Raw genomic sequence first — 15,915 nt, 5'->3', positions numbered from 1 at the left:
CAGGGACACTTATCCTGTCACTTGTCTTTAGGAGTTACTGATGTTGCTCTCATATCCTCATGTCTGTGGTGAGCAGTTCAGGGACACTTATCCTGTCACTTGTCTTTAGGAGTTACTGATGTTGCTCTCATATCCTCATGTCTGTGGTGAGCAGTTCAGGGACACTTATCCTGTCACTTTTCTTTAGGAGTTACTGATGTTGCTCTCATATCCTCATGTCTGTGGTGAGCAGTTCAGGGACACTTATCCTGTCACTTGTCTTTAGGAGTTACTGATGTTGCTCTCATATCCTCATGTCTGTGGTGAGCAGTTCAGGGACACTTATCCTGTCAGTTGTCTTTACGAGTTACTGATGTTGCTCTCATATCCTCATGTCTGTGGTGAGCAGTTCAGGGACACTTATCCTGTCACTTGTCTTTAGGAGTTACTGATGTTGCTCTCATATCCTCATGTCTGTGGTGAGCAGTTCAGGGACACTTATCCTGTCACTTGTCTTTAGGAGTTACTGATGTTGCTCTCATATCCTCATGTCTGTGGTGAGCAGTTCAGGGACACTTATGCTGTCACTTTTCTTTAGGAGTTACTGATGTTGCTCTCATATCCTCATGTCTGTGGTGAGCAGTTCAGGGACACTTATCCTGTCACTTTTCTTTAGGAGTTACTGATGTTGCTCTCATATCCTCATGTCTGTGGTGAGCAGTTCAGGGACACTTATCCTGTCACTTGTCTTTAGGAGTTACTGATGTTGCTCTCATATCCTCATGTCTGTGGTGAGCAGTTCAGGGACACTTATCCTGTCACTTGTCTTTAGGAGTTACTGATGTTGCTCTCATATCCTCATGTCTGTGGTGAGCAGTTCAGGGACACTTATCCTGTCACTTTTCTTTAGGAGTTACTGATGTTGCTCTCATATCCTCATGTCTGTGGTGAGCAGTTCAGGGACACTTATCCTGTCACTTGTCTTTAGGAGTTACTGATGTTGCTCTCACATCCTCATGTCTGTGGTGAGCAGTTCAGGGACACTTATCCTGTCACTTGTCTTTAGGAGTTACTGATGTTGCTCTCATATCCTCATGTCTGTGGTGAGCAGTTCAGGGACACTTATCCTGTCACTTTTCTTTAGGAGTTACTGATGTTGCTCTCATATCCTCATGTCTGTGGTGAGCAGTTCAGGGACACTTATCCTGTCACTTGTCTTTAGGAGTTACTGATGTTGCTCTCATATCCTCATGTCTGTGGTGAGCAGTTCAGGGACACTTATCCTGTCACTTGTCTTTAGGAGTTACTGATGTTGCTCTCATATCCTCATGTCTGTGGTGAGCAGTTCAGGGACACTTATCCTGTCACTTGTCTTTAGGAGTTACTGATGTTGCTCTCATATCCTCATGTCTGTGGTGAGCAGTTCAGGGACACTTATCCTGTCACTTGTCTTTAGGAGTTACTGATGTTGCTCTCATATCCTCATGTCTGTGGTGAGCAGTTCAGGGACACTTATCCTGTCACTTGTCTTTAGGAGTTACTGATGTTGCTCTCATATCCTCATGTCTGTGGTGAGCAGTTCAGGGACACTTATCCTGTCACTTGTCTTTAGGAGTTACTGATGTTGCTCTCATATCCTCATGTCTGTGGTGAGCAGTTCAGGGACACTTATGCTGTCACTTTTCTTTAGGAGTTACTGATGTTGCTCTCATATCCTCATGTCTGTGGTGAGCAGTTCAGGGACACTTATCCTGTCACTTTTCTTTAGGAGTTACTGATGTTGCTCTCATATCCTCATGTCTGTGGTGAGCAGTTCAGGGACACTTATCCTGTCACTTTTCTTTAGGAGTTACTGATGTTGCTCTCATATCCTCCAAAGAGCGACCAAAATGGTCCTGAGGAAGGTTGGCGTTATATTTTGTAGGATCCTGCATGCGCTTCCATATCGTTTGGAGTACTCAACTTGTTATAAACATTACTCTAAATGATGAGGTTCCCACTAAGTTTACTATCGTGTGTTGCTTTTCTGTGCTTCTTATCAGGGCAGCTTATAGGTGACGCTTATAGGTGACAACAACATCCAATTTACAGAGCATCATTGTTCATCTACAGTAAACCTATATCACATGCATGGTAATGGCCTCACTGAAAGATTAAATAGCACAATGAAACATTGCATACAATGTGTGTAAGGCTGAAACGACCTGTGTGCCCCAGGCTCCGGGCCGTGCAAAGTACGGCCCGATAGAGGGCCTGGGGGGTTAGGCGCGGGGTGGGGGCGAGATGGCGCAAAGAAACATGGGGAGGGGCAGCCAGTTGGCGCCACTGCCCCAGCGTTGCCAGGCAACAGCCCCTAACAACAGGCAAGGTGTGAGGGGAAACCTGCAGGGGGGCTGGGCAGGGCCCGGCCCCAGGAGAATAACAAAAGGACAGAGGGGGTATAAGTATGGCCAAAGGACAGGCAAGACGCTCACCTCGTACGGGTAGGCGTCTTGGGACCTGGGCAAAGGAGCCCGTGTGGCGTGGCACTGGCTTGACAGGAGCGGCAGGACCAGGACCTAGAAGCCTACCGGGAAGCGAGAATCATAGAGGGCAGGAGCAAGGAGCCCGAGGAGGGCTGCACCAGCCGGCCGAAGGGAGCGTCGGTTGAAGCGGTGAGCAGCTGCACAGACCGGGAGACAGAACGCGCACACGAGCAAGAAAGGAAGGCAGGTCCGGAACATTACACCAGGGAATCGGCAGAACTGCAAACACGGAGCCCTCGTAGCGCAGCAAGCAGTGCGTCAGTCTCATAAGCTAAAGGTCATAAGTTCAAGCCTCAGAGAGGGCACAAAAATTTAATTTTTCCCGCTACGGCTCAGCACAAACGTAAAACAGGAGGCGGGGCTCACGGGGGACACAAGGAGAGCGGGAAAACCCGATAAGGATTTTGCCCGGACCAATAGCACAACGAGTGGAGTGCTGGCCTTGCCATCTGTGCAAAGCCTGCTGATGCAGGTTCGAATCCTGCCAGGGCCAAACTCAGCCTTTCATGCTTCCGAGGTCGATAAATGCACGCCACGCTATATACATGCTAAGTTATTATTCACACGGCTAACAGCGAACGTGTACAAGAAAGGGAAAGGACAAAATCTGGGTGCCGGCAAGGTTACTACTCAAAACACAGGCGACCCGAGTTCAGGTCCCACGATAGGTGTGTCGTTAGTGTTTTTGACCACTTTTGTCACTTTGGAATTATTTCCGCAGAAACATGAGGTTGATGCAGAATTGGTACTCACAGCTTTAGAGTTACTAAGAATATGGGCCCACGATAGGTGTGTCGTTTTTGTGGTGGTCATTTTTTACAAGCATGAGAGTGATGCAGAATTGGCACTCTCAGCTTTAGGGTGGCAGTAAACAGAATTGCTGTGGGAGAGGACAAGACCTCAAAAAAGCTCAGTCGGAACAGCCCTCAGAAGAGCATCAGACAAAAGAAGAGCAACATAGAGAGGAAGATCCCAGAGCAAAGGAGTGTGAAGCAATGGCTGAAGCAATGGCTGCAGCAAGCGCAAGAAGAGCGCAAGAAGAGCGCAAGAAGAGCGCAGGAATTCAGCGCATGGGCTAAAAAAGCAGAAAAGGAATGTGGAGCACAATGGGTACTGGACCTGATGCAGAAGGAGGAGAAGGCAAGGGCAAGGAGTCCAGCAGCAGCGTAGATGAGGCAATAATACCACAAGGCCAGAAACGGGCGAGGGAAGTAGCAGAGGGGCCACAGGAACAGCCGGAGGTGCCCAAGACGAAGCAAAAGAAGACCAACAAAAAAGGTAAGGAATAAATTGATAATAACATTGGGGAAAAAATTGTCAAAATGTTGAAAGAATGCATCACGGTTCAGGGTAAGTCGCCCAGAACTCAGGAGGGAAAAAACCACAGGGCCGAGCAAACGGCAGTAACATCCGACGAGGATGAGAGTAGCGAGGATGGGGAAAGGGAGCACTTGAAAGAAGACCAGGGCAGAAGGGGCAGAAAAAGGTTGGGGCGAAAGGGGTACTGGACATTCTGCGGAAGGAGGACAGGGCAAGGGAAAATGTCGCCTTTGCTGAGTGAGGAGGACAGCGGCAGGTGAGGGCACTGCCACCAGGACAGAAGAAAGATTGGAAGCACATCGCAAAGAGAAGGGGCAGCCAAGAGTGCAGGGGCAGGTCCAATTCCACAACCAAAGTAGAGAGCAGCAGGGGGGAACAGTGGGATCCCTGGGAAGCATGGGTAAAATGGAAAGGAGTAATAGTTAAGGAGAGAGTTAAGGGCTCTGGCGTAGAACGGGCAGGCAAGAGTGCAGGGGCAGGTCCATTTCCACAAGGTGACCCATGGGATCCGGGGCACAGCCCTCAATCGGCACCGACGGTATTGCAACAATACCCAGAGGATGGGGTGGCATTGTAAACATAGCAACAAGGGTCTGGAAAGTATACAAAGCATTGGGAGGGGGATGCATGAAAGGAATAAGAGCGGGAATGAAAAGGAAATGATAGGTTACCCGGGCAGAGGGTGGGACGAGGAGAGTTTTAATCGGTACATGTTTAACGGATTAAAAGATAAAGGGGACAGTTCAGGAGGGCAACAGGAAGAATGGAAAAATAATGACAGAAGCAAAGACAGGGACAACAACAGGGGATACGTGAACAACGACTAGGAACCATTTGAGGTCAGGGGAACGGAACCTGTGGGGCAGTCCAGAGGGGACACAGAGAGGACGGCAGAATAGCAAAGTAACCTACCAACGGCACAAGGGAGTGGCAGGGGAAATATCAGGAAAACATAGCTGGGAGCATGGAGCATAAGCAGAAGGGCAGAAAAGGGGGAATTCCAAGGTGTTCAATAAGAACAGTCATATGGCAATCACCTATCAACCAGGAAGAAAAGGATGGCGCTGGGGCAACAGGCAACAGCAGGCAACCGTATGGCAGAAAACGCCCACACCAGGGAAGGCATGGGTTCCACGAGTAAGCACTGGAAATAATGAAAAGGTTAGCCATTAAGGCTGACTAGGGGAAGGAAAATATGGCCACGCATATGGCAGAGGAAAATAACGCCCATACCTGGAAAGGCATGGGTTCCACATAGAAGCACCGGAAAGAATGAAAAGGTTAGCCATAAGGCTGACTGGGAAAGGAAAATATGGCCACCGGCATGGCAGGAAAATAACGCCCATACCGGAAAAGGCATGGGTCCCAAGAATAAGCACCGGAAAGAATTAAAAGGTTAGCCATAAAAGCTGGCTGGAAAAGGTAAAGATGGTCACGTGTATGGCAGGAAAATAACGCCCATACCGGAAAAGGCATGGGTCCCAAGAGTAAGCACCGGAAAGAAGGAAAAGGTTAGCCATAAAAGGGCGACTGGAAAAGGAAAAGATGGCCACGTGTATTGCAGGATTGCAGGAACATAACGCCCATCCCAACAAAAAAATAAAAAAAAAAAAAAAAAGCATGGGTCCCAAGAATAAGCACCGGAAGGAATGAAAAGGTTAGCCATAAAGGCTGCTGGGAAAGGAAAACATGGCCATGCGTATGGCAGAGGGAAAGAACGCCCATACCGGGAAAGGCATGGGTTCCAAGTAGAAGCACCGGAAAGAATGAAAAGGTTAGCCAGAAAGGCGGATTGGAAAAGAAAATACGGCCACGGGTATGGCAGGAAAATAAACGCCCATACCAGGAAAATCATGGGTTCCACGAATAAGCACCGGAATTAAGGAAGAGGTTAGCCATAAGGTTGACTGAAAAAGGAGTTTATGGCCACAGGTATGACAAGAAAATAAACACCCATACCGGTAAAGGCATGGGTTCCACTGGAGGAGAAGGGAAGGTTGGCAACAAGAAGATATCCGAGAAATAAGTAAAGCCAAAGGAAACAGGGCAAGGCAAAGGAAACAGGGCAAGGCAAAGGAAACAGGGCAAGGCAAAGGAAACAGGGCAAGGCAAAGGAAACCTGGGCTGGAACGCCCAAAAAAAAAAAAAAATGTTACGAAACAGGTAAGCAACGCAGAAAGCATGTGCAGAATGTACATTTTTTAGACGGGTGTAAAAAATGAAGGGAAGGGTCAACAATAAAAAAATGTGAATCCTTGGAAGGGACTTTTTTGCCAAAGGGAAAAAATTGGAGGCAGCACACCTAGACGCAGCTACACACACCACGGAAATAGCAGGGGTAATAGACCCAACATTCAGCCCGCTAATAAAGTATGAGTTGAAGGGTTGGGGCTAGAGGGAGATAAAAAAGATGCGATAGCATATTAAAGGGCCTGTAGAATAAGGGAGCCAGTAGACCGGAAAACTGTAACAGGGGATGGCCTGGAAAGAGGGAAGGTTAACAGGGGATCTAAAGGGATCTCAGGCTGAGGGAAACAGAGATTTTCATGTCAACAATAATACCACATAGAACATAGGATGGGGCATTTTGCAGACACTAATTTCAAGGCATTAGAGGAGAGGGGACGTAGACACGGGTACTTTTGGGGGGAACCTGAGCGGCCGAGGCAACGCCCACTCAGGTGTGGCGGCACGTGTCCAGGAACGGATGCCCGAGGGTAACCGAGACTGACCAAGGAGAAGGCTGGCATCACTAACCCTGGACATGGTGTGCCCAAAAGCACAGACACATGTTGTTATCATGATTCTTGTTTGTGTTATTTTCTGTAGAAAATAAATGCCTACGGCCAATCATTTTTCCACAACAAATCTGTCTGTAAGTCATTCCATAGTATAGGAGGTAGGAAACAAGAGCAAGGAGAAGCCCACACTACACAGCCTATCAACCAGGGCCTCTCAGTGCACTTCCAGTACCGTCATTCCACTACAACTCAGCAACTTTGTCTTTAAACAAAAGGGAGAAAAATGTCTCAAAGAGCCATAGATCCCTTATGGGTAACAAGGCCGAAGAGGCACATTTAATTTCCAAGATTTGCATGGATGGGTGGTAGCCGGGCTGCAGGAGCCCCCCAAAGGCTGCAGGGAGGCTGGGAGCTGCAGCATGCAGGCCAGAGGCAAGCCTCTTGCCACACGCACGGGAAGGCTGAGATCTGCAGCACGCAAGCCATAGGGATGCCTCTTGCCGCACGGGGAGGCTGGGAGCTACAGCACGCAGGCCAGAGGGAAGCCTCTTGCAGCACAAGGAGGCTGGGAGCCGTGGCATGCAGGCCAGAGGGAAGCCTCTTGCAGCACAGGGAGGCTGGGAGCCGCAGCACACAGGCCAGAGGGAATCCTCTTGCAGCACGGGGAGGCTGGGAGCTGTGGCACGCAGGCCAGAGGGGAGCCTCTTGCCGCACGTGGAGGCTGGGAGCTGCAGCACGCAGGCCAGAAGGAAGCCTCTTCCAGCACAGGGAGGCTGGGAGCCGTGGCATGCAGGCCAGAGGGAAGCCTCTTGCCGCACGGGGAGGCTGGGAGCTACAGCACGCAGGCCAGAGGGAAGCCTCTTGCAGCACAGGGAGGCTGGGAGCCGTGGCATGCAGGCCAGAGGGAAGCCTCTTGCAGCACAGGGAGGCTGGGAGCCGCAGCACACAGGCCAGAGGGAATCCTCTTGCAGCACGGGGAGGCTGGGAGCTGTGGCACGCAGGCCAGAGGGGAGCCTCTTGCCGCACGTGGAGGCTGGGAGCTGCAGCACGCAGGCCAGAAGGAAGCCTCTTGCAGCACAGGGAGGCTGGGAGCTGCAGCACTCAGGCCAGAGGGAAGCCTCTTGCAGCACAGGGAAGATGGGAGCCGCGGCACACAGGCCAGAGGGAAGCCTTTTGCAGCACAGGGGAGGCTGGGAACCTGGGCACGCAGGCCAGGGGGAAGCCTCTTGCAGCACAGGGAGTCTGGGAGCCGCAGCACACAGGCCAGAGGGAAGCCTCTTGCAGCCCAGGGAGGCAGGGGGCCGCAGCACACAGGCCAGAGGGAATCCTCTTGCAGCACGGGGAGGCTGGGAGCTGTGGCACGCAGGCCAGAGGGGAGCCTCTTGCCGCACGTGGAGGCTGGGAGCTGCAGCACGCAGGCCAGAAGGAAGCCTCTTGCAGCACAGGGAGGCTGGGAGCTGCGGTACACAAGCCACAGGAAGCCTCTTGCGGCACAGGGAGGCTGGGAGCCGCAGCATGCAGGCCAGTGGGAAGCCTCTTGCCGCACGGGGAGGCTGGGAGCCGTGGCACGCAGGCCAGAGGGAAGCCTCTTGCAGCACAGGGAGACTGGGAGCCACAGCATGCAGGCCAGAGGGAAGCCTTTGCAGCACAGGGCCTCTGGCAGCACAGGGAGGCTGGGAGCTCCCCGTGCGGCTGGGAGCCACTGTACCAGGCCAGAGGGAAGCCTTTTGCAGCACAGGGAGGCTAGAAGCCACGGCACTCAGGCCAGAGGGAAGCCTTTTGCAGCACAGGGGAGGCTGGGAGCTGCGGCGCACAGGCCAGAGGGAAGGCTCTTGCAGCACACGAAGGCTGGGTGCCCCAGCACGCAGGCCAGAGGGAAGCCTCTTGCAGCACAGGGAGAATGGGAGCCGCGGCACAGAGGCCAGAGGGAAGCCTCTTGCAGCACAGGGAGGCTTGAGCCACGGCACTCAGGCCAGAGGGAAGCCTTTTGCAGCACAGGGAGTCTAGGAGCCACGGCACTCAGGCCAGGGGGAAGCCTCTTGCAGCCCAGGGAGGCTGGGAGCCACAGCACGCAGGCCAGAGTTAACCCTCTTGCAGCACGCACAGGGATGCTGGGAGCTGCGGTACACAAGCCATAGGGAAGCCTCTTGCGGCACAGGGAGGCTGGGAGCCGCAGCATGCAGGCCAGAGGGAAACCTCTTGCCGCTCACAGACGATAGGTGTCGCAGCACGCAGGCCAGAGGGAAGCCTCTTGCAGCACAGGGCCTCTTGCAGCACGGGAAGGCGGGGAGCTCCCAATGCAGCTGGGAGCCGCAGCACGCTGGCCAGAGGGAAACCTCTTACAGCACGGGGCCTCTTGCAGCACAGGGAGGCTGGGAGCTGCAGCACGCAGGCCAGAGGGAAGTCTCTTGCAGCACAGGGGAGGCCGGGAGTTGTGACACACAGGCCAGAGGGACACCTCTTGCAGTATGGGGAGGCTGGGACCCGCAGCACGCTGGCCCGAGGGAAACCTCTTACAGCACGGGGCCTCTAGCAGCACAGGGAGGCTGGGAGCTCCGGCACTCGGGCCAGAGGGAAGCCTCTTGCAGCACGGGGAGGCTGGGAGCTCTGGCAAGCAGGCCAGAGGCCTCTTCCAGCACAGGGAGGCTGAGAGCTGCAGCACGCAGGCCAGAAGGAAGCCTCTTGCGGCACAGGGAGGCTGGGAGCCGCAGCATGCAGGCCAGAGGGAAACCTCTTGCCGCTCACAGACGATAGGTGTCGCAGCACGCAGGCCAGAGGGAAGCCTCTTGCAGCACAGGGCCTCTTGCAGCACGGGAAGGCGGGGAGCTCCCAATGAGGCTGGGAGCCGCAGCACGCTGGCCAGAGGGAAACCTCTTACAGCACGGGGCCTCTTGCAGCACAGGGAGGCTGGGAGCTGCAGCACGCAGGCCAGAGGGAAGTCTCTTGCAGCACAGGGGAGGCCGGGAGTTGTGACACACAGGCCAGAGGGACACCTCTTGCAGTATGGGGAGGCTGGGACCCGCAGCACGCTGGCCCGAGGGAAACCTCTTACAGCACGGGGCCTCTAGCAGCACAGGGAGGCTGGGAGCTCCGGCACTCAGGCCAGAGGGAAGCCTCTTGCAGCACGGGGAGGCTGGGAGCTCTGGCAAGCAGGCCAGAGGCCTCTTCCAGCACAGGGAGGCTGAGAGCTGCAGCACGCAGGCCAGAAGGAAGCCTCTTCCAGCACGGGCCTTTTGTAGCACACGGGAGGCTGGGAGTTGCGGCACGCAGGCCAGAGGGAAGCCTCTTGCAGTACAGGGAGGCTGGGAGCCGCGGCACGCAGGCCAGAGGGAAGCCTCTTGCCGCACGTGGAGGCTGGGAGCTGCAGCACTCAGGCCAGAGGGAAGCCTCTTGCAGCACGGGGAGGCTGGGAGCTGCAGCACTCAGGCCAGAGGGAAGCCTCTTGCAGCACAGGGAGGCTGGGAGCCGCGGCACGCAGGCCAGAGGGAAGCCTCTTGCAGCACGGGGATGATGGGAGCCACAGCACGCAGGCCAGAGGGAAGCGTCTTGCAGCACAGGGCCTCTTGCAGCACTGGAAGGCTGGGAGCTCCCAATGCAGCTGGGAGCAGCGGTATGCAGGCCAGAGGGAAGCCTTTTGCAGCACAGGGAGGCTGGGAGCTGCGGCACGCTGACCAGAGGGAAACCTCTTACAGCACGGGGCCTCTTGCAGCACAGGGAGGCTGGGAGCTCCGGCACGCAGGTCAGAGGGAAGCCTCTTACAGCATGGGGCCCCCTTGCAGCACAGGGAGGATGGGAGCCACGGCACGCAGGCCAGAGGGAAGCCTCTTGCAGCACCGGGGAGGCTGGGAGTTGTGACACGCAGGCCAGAGGGACACCTCTTGCAGCATGGGGAGGCTGGGAGCCGCGGCACGCTGGCCAGAGGGAAACCTCTTACAGCACGGGGCCTCTTGCAGCACGGGGAGGCTGGGAGCTCTGACACATAGGCCAGAATGAAGCCTCTTCCAGCACGGGCCTTTTGTAGCACATGGGAGGCTGGGAGTTGCGGCACGCAGGCCAGAGGGAAGCCTATTGCAGCACGGGGAGGCTGGGAGCCATGGCGCGCAGGCCAGAGGGAAGCCTCTTCCAGCACAGGGAGGCTGAGAGCTGCAGCACGCAGGCCAGAGGGAATCCTCTTGCAGCACGGGGAGGCTGGGAGCTGTGGCACGCAGACCAGAGGGGAGCCTCTTGCCGCACGTGGAGGCTGGGAGCTGCAGCACGCAGGCCAGAAGGAAGCCTCTTGCAGCACAGGGAGGCTGGGAGCTGCAGCACTCAGGCCAGAGGGAAGCCTCTTGCAGCACACGGAGGCTGGGAGCCGTGGCACGCAGGCCAGAGGGAAGCCTCTTGCCGCATGGGGAGGCTGGGAGCTGCAGCACTCAGGCCAGAGGGAAGCCTCTTGCAGCACAGGGAGGCTGGGAGCTGCAGAGGGAAGCCTCTTGCCGCACGAGGAGGCTGGGAGCCGTGGCATGCAGGCCAGAGGGAAACCTCTTGCAGCACAGGGAGGCTGGGAGCCGCAGCACACAGGCCAGAGGGAAGCCTCTTGCAGCACAGGGAGGCTGGGCAGCGCAGCACGCAGGCCAGAGGGAAGCCTCTTGCCGCACGGGGAGGCTGGGAACTGCATCACGGGAGGCTGGGAACTGCAGCACGCAGGCCAGAGGGAAGCCTCTTGCAGCACGGGGAGGGGAGGCTGGGAGCCGTGGCATGCAGGCCAGAGGGAAGCCTCTTGCAGCACAGGGAGGCTGGGAGCCGCAGCACACAGGGCAGAGGGAAGCCTCTTGCAGCACGGGGAGGCTGGGCGCCGCAGCACACAGGCCAGAGGGAAGCCTCTTGCCGCACGGGGAGGCTGGGAACTGCAGCACGGGGAGGCTGGGAACTGCAGCACGCAGGTCAGAGGGAGCCTCTTGCAGCACGGGGAGGCTGGGACCTTCAGTTAAGCGCATGGCAGCAGGGTGGCTGCTGGGCTTTAACGTTGCGCTAGTGGCCAAATGGTGACTCTATATAGAGACCTTGGCTACAAACAAGGTAACACAACTACTAATTTCTTTAGCTAAAAATTAGATGTCCAGCTGCCAACAGCTGCCTCCCATCTCTCGACCCGGGGCAACAGAGTTGCAGATAGAGAAGGGCTTCCGTAGAACAGCAACAGCACTATCTGTAAAGCACACTCGCAAAAGGTGCAGAAGACTCATGGCCTGGAAATAGTAAGCCCCAACAATGGATTCCGGCCCTAAAAGAGACATCGAGCAAAAAGAGACGGACGAACAAAAGAAAGGAATAGGCAAACAGGGGGCGTGGGGAGGGGGTATATATAGAGACCATTAAAGAGAGCGAGACACAGAGTGAGACACACAAAGGGAGCTGGGGAGGTGTGAGAATGCACGAGGGATAGGGGAGAGAGAGAGAGGGTGGGGGGAGAAAGGAGAGAGAGGAGAGAGAGAGAAAGAGAGAGAGAATGAGAGAAAGAGAGAGAGAAAGAGAGAGAGAACGAGAGAAAGAGAGAGAGAAAAAGAGAAAGAGAGAAAGAGAGAGAGGGGGAGAAAGGAGAGAGAGAGAAAGAGGCAGAGAGAGAGAGAGAGAGGGATAGAGAGAGAGAGAGAGAGAGAAAGAGAGAAAGAGAGAGAGAGAAAGAGAGAAAGAGAGAAAGAGAGAAAGAGAGAGAGAGAACGAGAGTGAAAGAGAGAGAGAAAGAGAAAGAGAGAGAGAAAGAGAGAGAGAGAAAGAGAGAGAAAGAGAGAAAGAGAGTGAGAGAGAGAGAGAGAAAGAGAGAGAAAGAGAGAGCAATAAAGTTTGTTGGGTGAGAAAGGAGAAGAGAGTGAAAAGGAGAATCAAAGAGAAAAGGTATGAGAGGGAGACAGGACTCGAAAGACGAAGGTGGCGAGAAGAGTGAGTGAGAGAGAGCAAGAGAGGAGGGAGGGAGGAAGAGAAGGAACCTGGGGGCGCTGCATCTGAAAGTTCATCTTATAACTGCAGATAAAGTACTATTTGCTAATAACTATAATACCCAATTCTTGCTCTGTTTCTAAATCTCCCCCTCCTTCTTTCCAAAGGCTCCAGCGACCCCCCCTCGCAGGCCGGATGAACCCAACGGTCCTTTAATTTCTCACAAACCTGTGGATCCGCCGGTGAACACAGACCCCCCAGGTAAGGGAGCGCCTGGCGAGGGACCCTCGGTGAGCATTGGTGTGGGGGAGGGGGGTGTGCAGGGGCCCTCTGGGAGCACGTAAAGTCATTCTACAATTGTGAAGCACGATTCAGTCAGGATGTTTTCCAAAGAAATCTGCTTAAATACGATGTTCATGTTTGTTACACATCTTCAGTGTATTTATAGAGCGATTGGACAGTGTAGGGTCACAAACCTGCCGAATGATGTAAATGCACAAATAAACAGAAGAAGCAAGAGGTGTCATTCAGATCGCGCAAGTGCATGGTAGAGAGAAAGGGCGGAGTGCCAGGGGGGAGGGGAAGGAGGAAGTGCTGCTAACTCACAAGTGCAGCCAGAGGGTGGCTCACAAGTGCAGAGAGAAGGAACTGTAGGGGTGCAGATACAGACCCTTAAGGGCGGGGGGAGCATGAAGGCAGTGCACGGGCAACTGGACATACAGGAGCCTGGGGCCGGAGCTCAGAGGGTGACCAGGTGACCAGTGCGCGGAGCAGTCAGGTGCATCAGCAGGGGAGAGGAAGAGAGAAATCACAAGCACAAAGGAAGAGCGGATCTGGAGAGATACGATCCCTGGGCTTGAGACCAAGGACAAGTCGCGCAGTTTTGTTCTGGATAAGTTGTAGAGGTCGAAGAGTAGAGGCAGGAAGATTTAGAAAGAGGCTGTTGCAGTAGTCCAGCCTAGAGAGGACTAGAGCTCTGGAGGCAGTGAGCTTCTGGGGGAAGGAGAGGAAAGGAGTAAGACATCTGAGGAGGTGCAGCTGGTAGTGTGACTTCCTAGAGATGTCAGAGATGTGAGGAGAGAAGGAGAGTGTGGTGTCAAAGATGACACCAAGGTTCTTAGCCTCACAGGAAGGAGCAGGAAGAGGGCCCAGAGTGGGCGGCCAGAGAGAGAGAGGAAAGGAGGGAGCGGGTGTCCCAATGAGGAGGATCTCAGTCTAACTGCAATGAATGTAGAGATCATTGGTGGCACACCATTCCTGAATTGAGGCCAGACAGTCTGGTATGAGAGAAGAAGCAGAGGTGGCTGAGGGGAGCCTGAAACAGAGCAGTGTGTCATCTGCATAACATTAAAAATTGGAGCAGAAAGTAGCGATGCAGTGGGCAAGAGGTGCCAGGTAGTGGTTGAAGAGCCAGGGAGAGAGGTTCGGCCCCTGGGGAACACCAAAAGTAGAGAGAGATATAGAAGAGAGGAAGGACCCTACTTGGACCCGGGACGGTTGGTCAGGGAGAAAGGAGGTTCTTGCGGAGCCGATTGAGCAGGATGGCATGGTTGACCGTGTCAAAAGCAGAGGATAGATCGTGGAGAATGAGGACAGAAGGGAGATTAGAGTCAAGATTGGAGAGCAAGTCTTCACGGGTGTACAGGAGAGCAGATTCCATGCTTCTAGCATCTCTGAAGCCAAACTGGTGGTCGTGGAGGCAACCAACAGATTCAGTGTGGAAAGTAAGCTGTGAGATGGACAGCTTTTCCAGGAGTTTGCCCAGGAAAGGTGTGATGGAGGTAGGGCGATAGTTAGTCAGAGAGGAAGGATCGGCCTAGGGTTTCTTCAGAAGGGGGTTCACAAGGGAGTGCTTAAGAGGGGAGGGGAAGGTTTCAGTAGCAAAGGAGTGATTGCAGAAATCGGACAAGGCTGGAACAGGTGTGATTGCTCTTTTGACTCTTGGAAAGATTGATGTTATTCCAACTGAGGGGCATTCATGTTTAGAGGGGGGAGGTGGAGTTTCTGCATGTATAGAGGGAAATTGACAACATTGCAGACAATTGACAGATCCTCACACACAAACACACACAAAATCCACTCAGTGTGCCCAGAATGAAATGTTCCAAATCCCTTCCTCCTGCAGCACAACACAGACCCCATCACACGGTCCCCTCAGTGGGACTGCACTGTCTGGGACCTTCACTCACTTCCGTGCCTTACGTCCGCTGGAACGTCATACGTATTTGTAGCTCATGGTTTCGCACTGTCCTTCTGCTCATAATGAACATGTAGCCCTCCCAAATCTACCTCCACCTCCACTGGTGGAGTGTCTTCCTTCCTCACTCCTTCATGTTTTAGTTCATCTCCTATATCATCTCTGCCTCCCACGGTGTGCGCACCTGCACTAAAGCTTCCTTGCATTCATCAGTCTCCAATCCCTGGTCTCCTTCTTGATCCGATCTCATAATCCTCCTTCCACTCATTTATGCTCCTCAGTGCTTTCCTTTCTCTTCTGAATGCTGGTTCCTGGTCTCCGAACCACCTCCACAATCCACCAGGACCTCTGACCCCTTTCCTTGAATCTCCTAAGGGGCTCTGTAAAGTGGTCAACTTTCCTTAGCCAAACTCTTCTCTCCTCTTCTCCTCCAGCTTCTGACCTGTCCTCGTGTTCTAGCTAAGCCTCCACCTCCTGTACTATAGCCTTCTTGATTTTCCATCTTCCTCTAGCGGAGTCTCCTCCCCTCCAGCCAAGAATTCAAGCTCCTCTAGTTTCTTTCTCTTCTTGGATCTTTCTGGGGGCAATTCCGTACCCCAAACCTAGGGGTGATCACTGCACCCTCAAATCTCAGAGTGCCCTCTTTTCACTCCAAATTCTTGGATTGACCTCTGCAATCCTAAATCTTTGTGTGACCCCTGCTCCTCCAATCTCGGGAGGAACCCTTCTTCCTCAAATCCCTGGGTATATTCTTTACCCCCCTAAGAATACCTGGGTATCTTCAGTAATCTCACCTCAGAGTCCCAGGGTATCTCTTGGAGCATCACCACTCTAGTCTTCCAGCTCCTCCAGTCTCTCCTCCAGCATACACTCCACAGTTGCTCTGATCTCCCATCTACTCCAGGTGGCCTCATCCAGATCCTGCAGTCTCTCCCACAGCATCTAGTCTCCACAGTTGCTCTGATCTCCCATCTCCTCCATGCGGCATCTTCCGGCCCTCCAGTCTCTCCCACAGCATCTACTCTCCACAGTTGCTCTGATTTCCCATCTTCTCCATGCGTCATCTTCTGGCTCCTCCAGTCTCTCCCGCAGCATCTACTCTCCACAGTTGCTCTGATCTCCCATCTTCTCCAGGCGGCATCTTCCGGCTCCTCCAGTCTCTCCCACAGCATCTACTCTCCACAGTTGCTCTGATCTCCCATCTTCTCCAGGCGGCATCTTCCGGCTCCTCCAGTCT

The 15,915-nt window shown here is 54.1% G+C and overlaps 1 protein-coding gene across 1 annotated transcript in view; it reads left to right on the top strand.

The window, feature by feature from the left end:
- The window catches only part of CLCN1 (chloride voltage-gated channel 1), a 1,282,884-nt gene that overhangs the window by 1,018,728 nt on the left and 248,241 nt on the right, over positions 1-15,915 (top strand). The window contains exon 18 of the mRNA XM_069650302.1: positions 12,649-12,742. Coding sequence (XP_069506403.1) covers positions 12,649-12,742 — 94 coding nt within the window. The remainder of the gene's footprint in view (positions 1-12,648; positions 12,743-15,915) is intronic.

The sequence above is a fragment of the Ambystoma mexicanum genome, chromosome 3p (genome assembly GCF_040938575.1).
Source record: "Ambystoma mexicanum isolate Mex_15411 chromosome 3p, UKY_AmexF1_1, whole genome shotgun sequence".
NCBI classification, from domain to species: domain Eukaryota; kingdom Metazoa; phylum Chordata; class Amphibia; order Caudata; family Ambystomatidae; genus Ambystoma; species Ambystoma mexicanum.
This window is presented reverse-complemented; position numbering and strand designations above follow the sequence as displayed.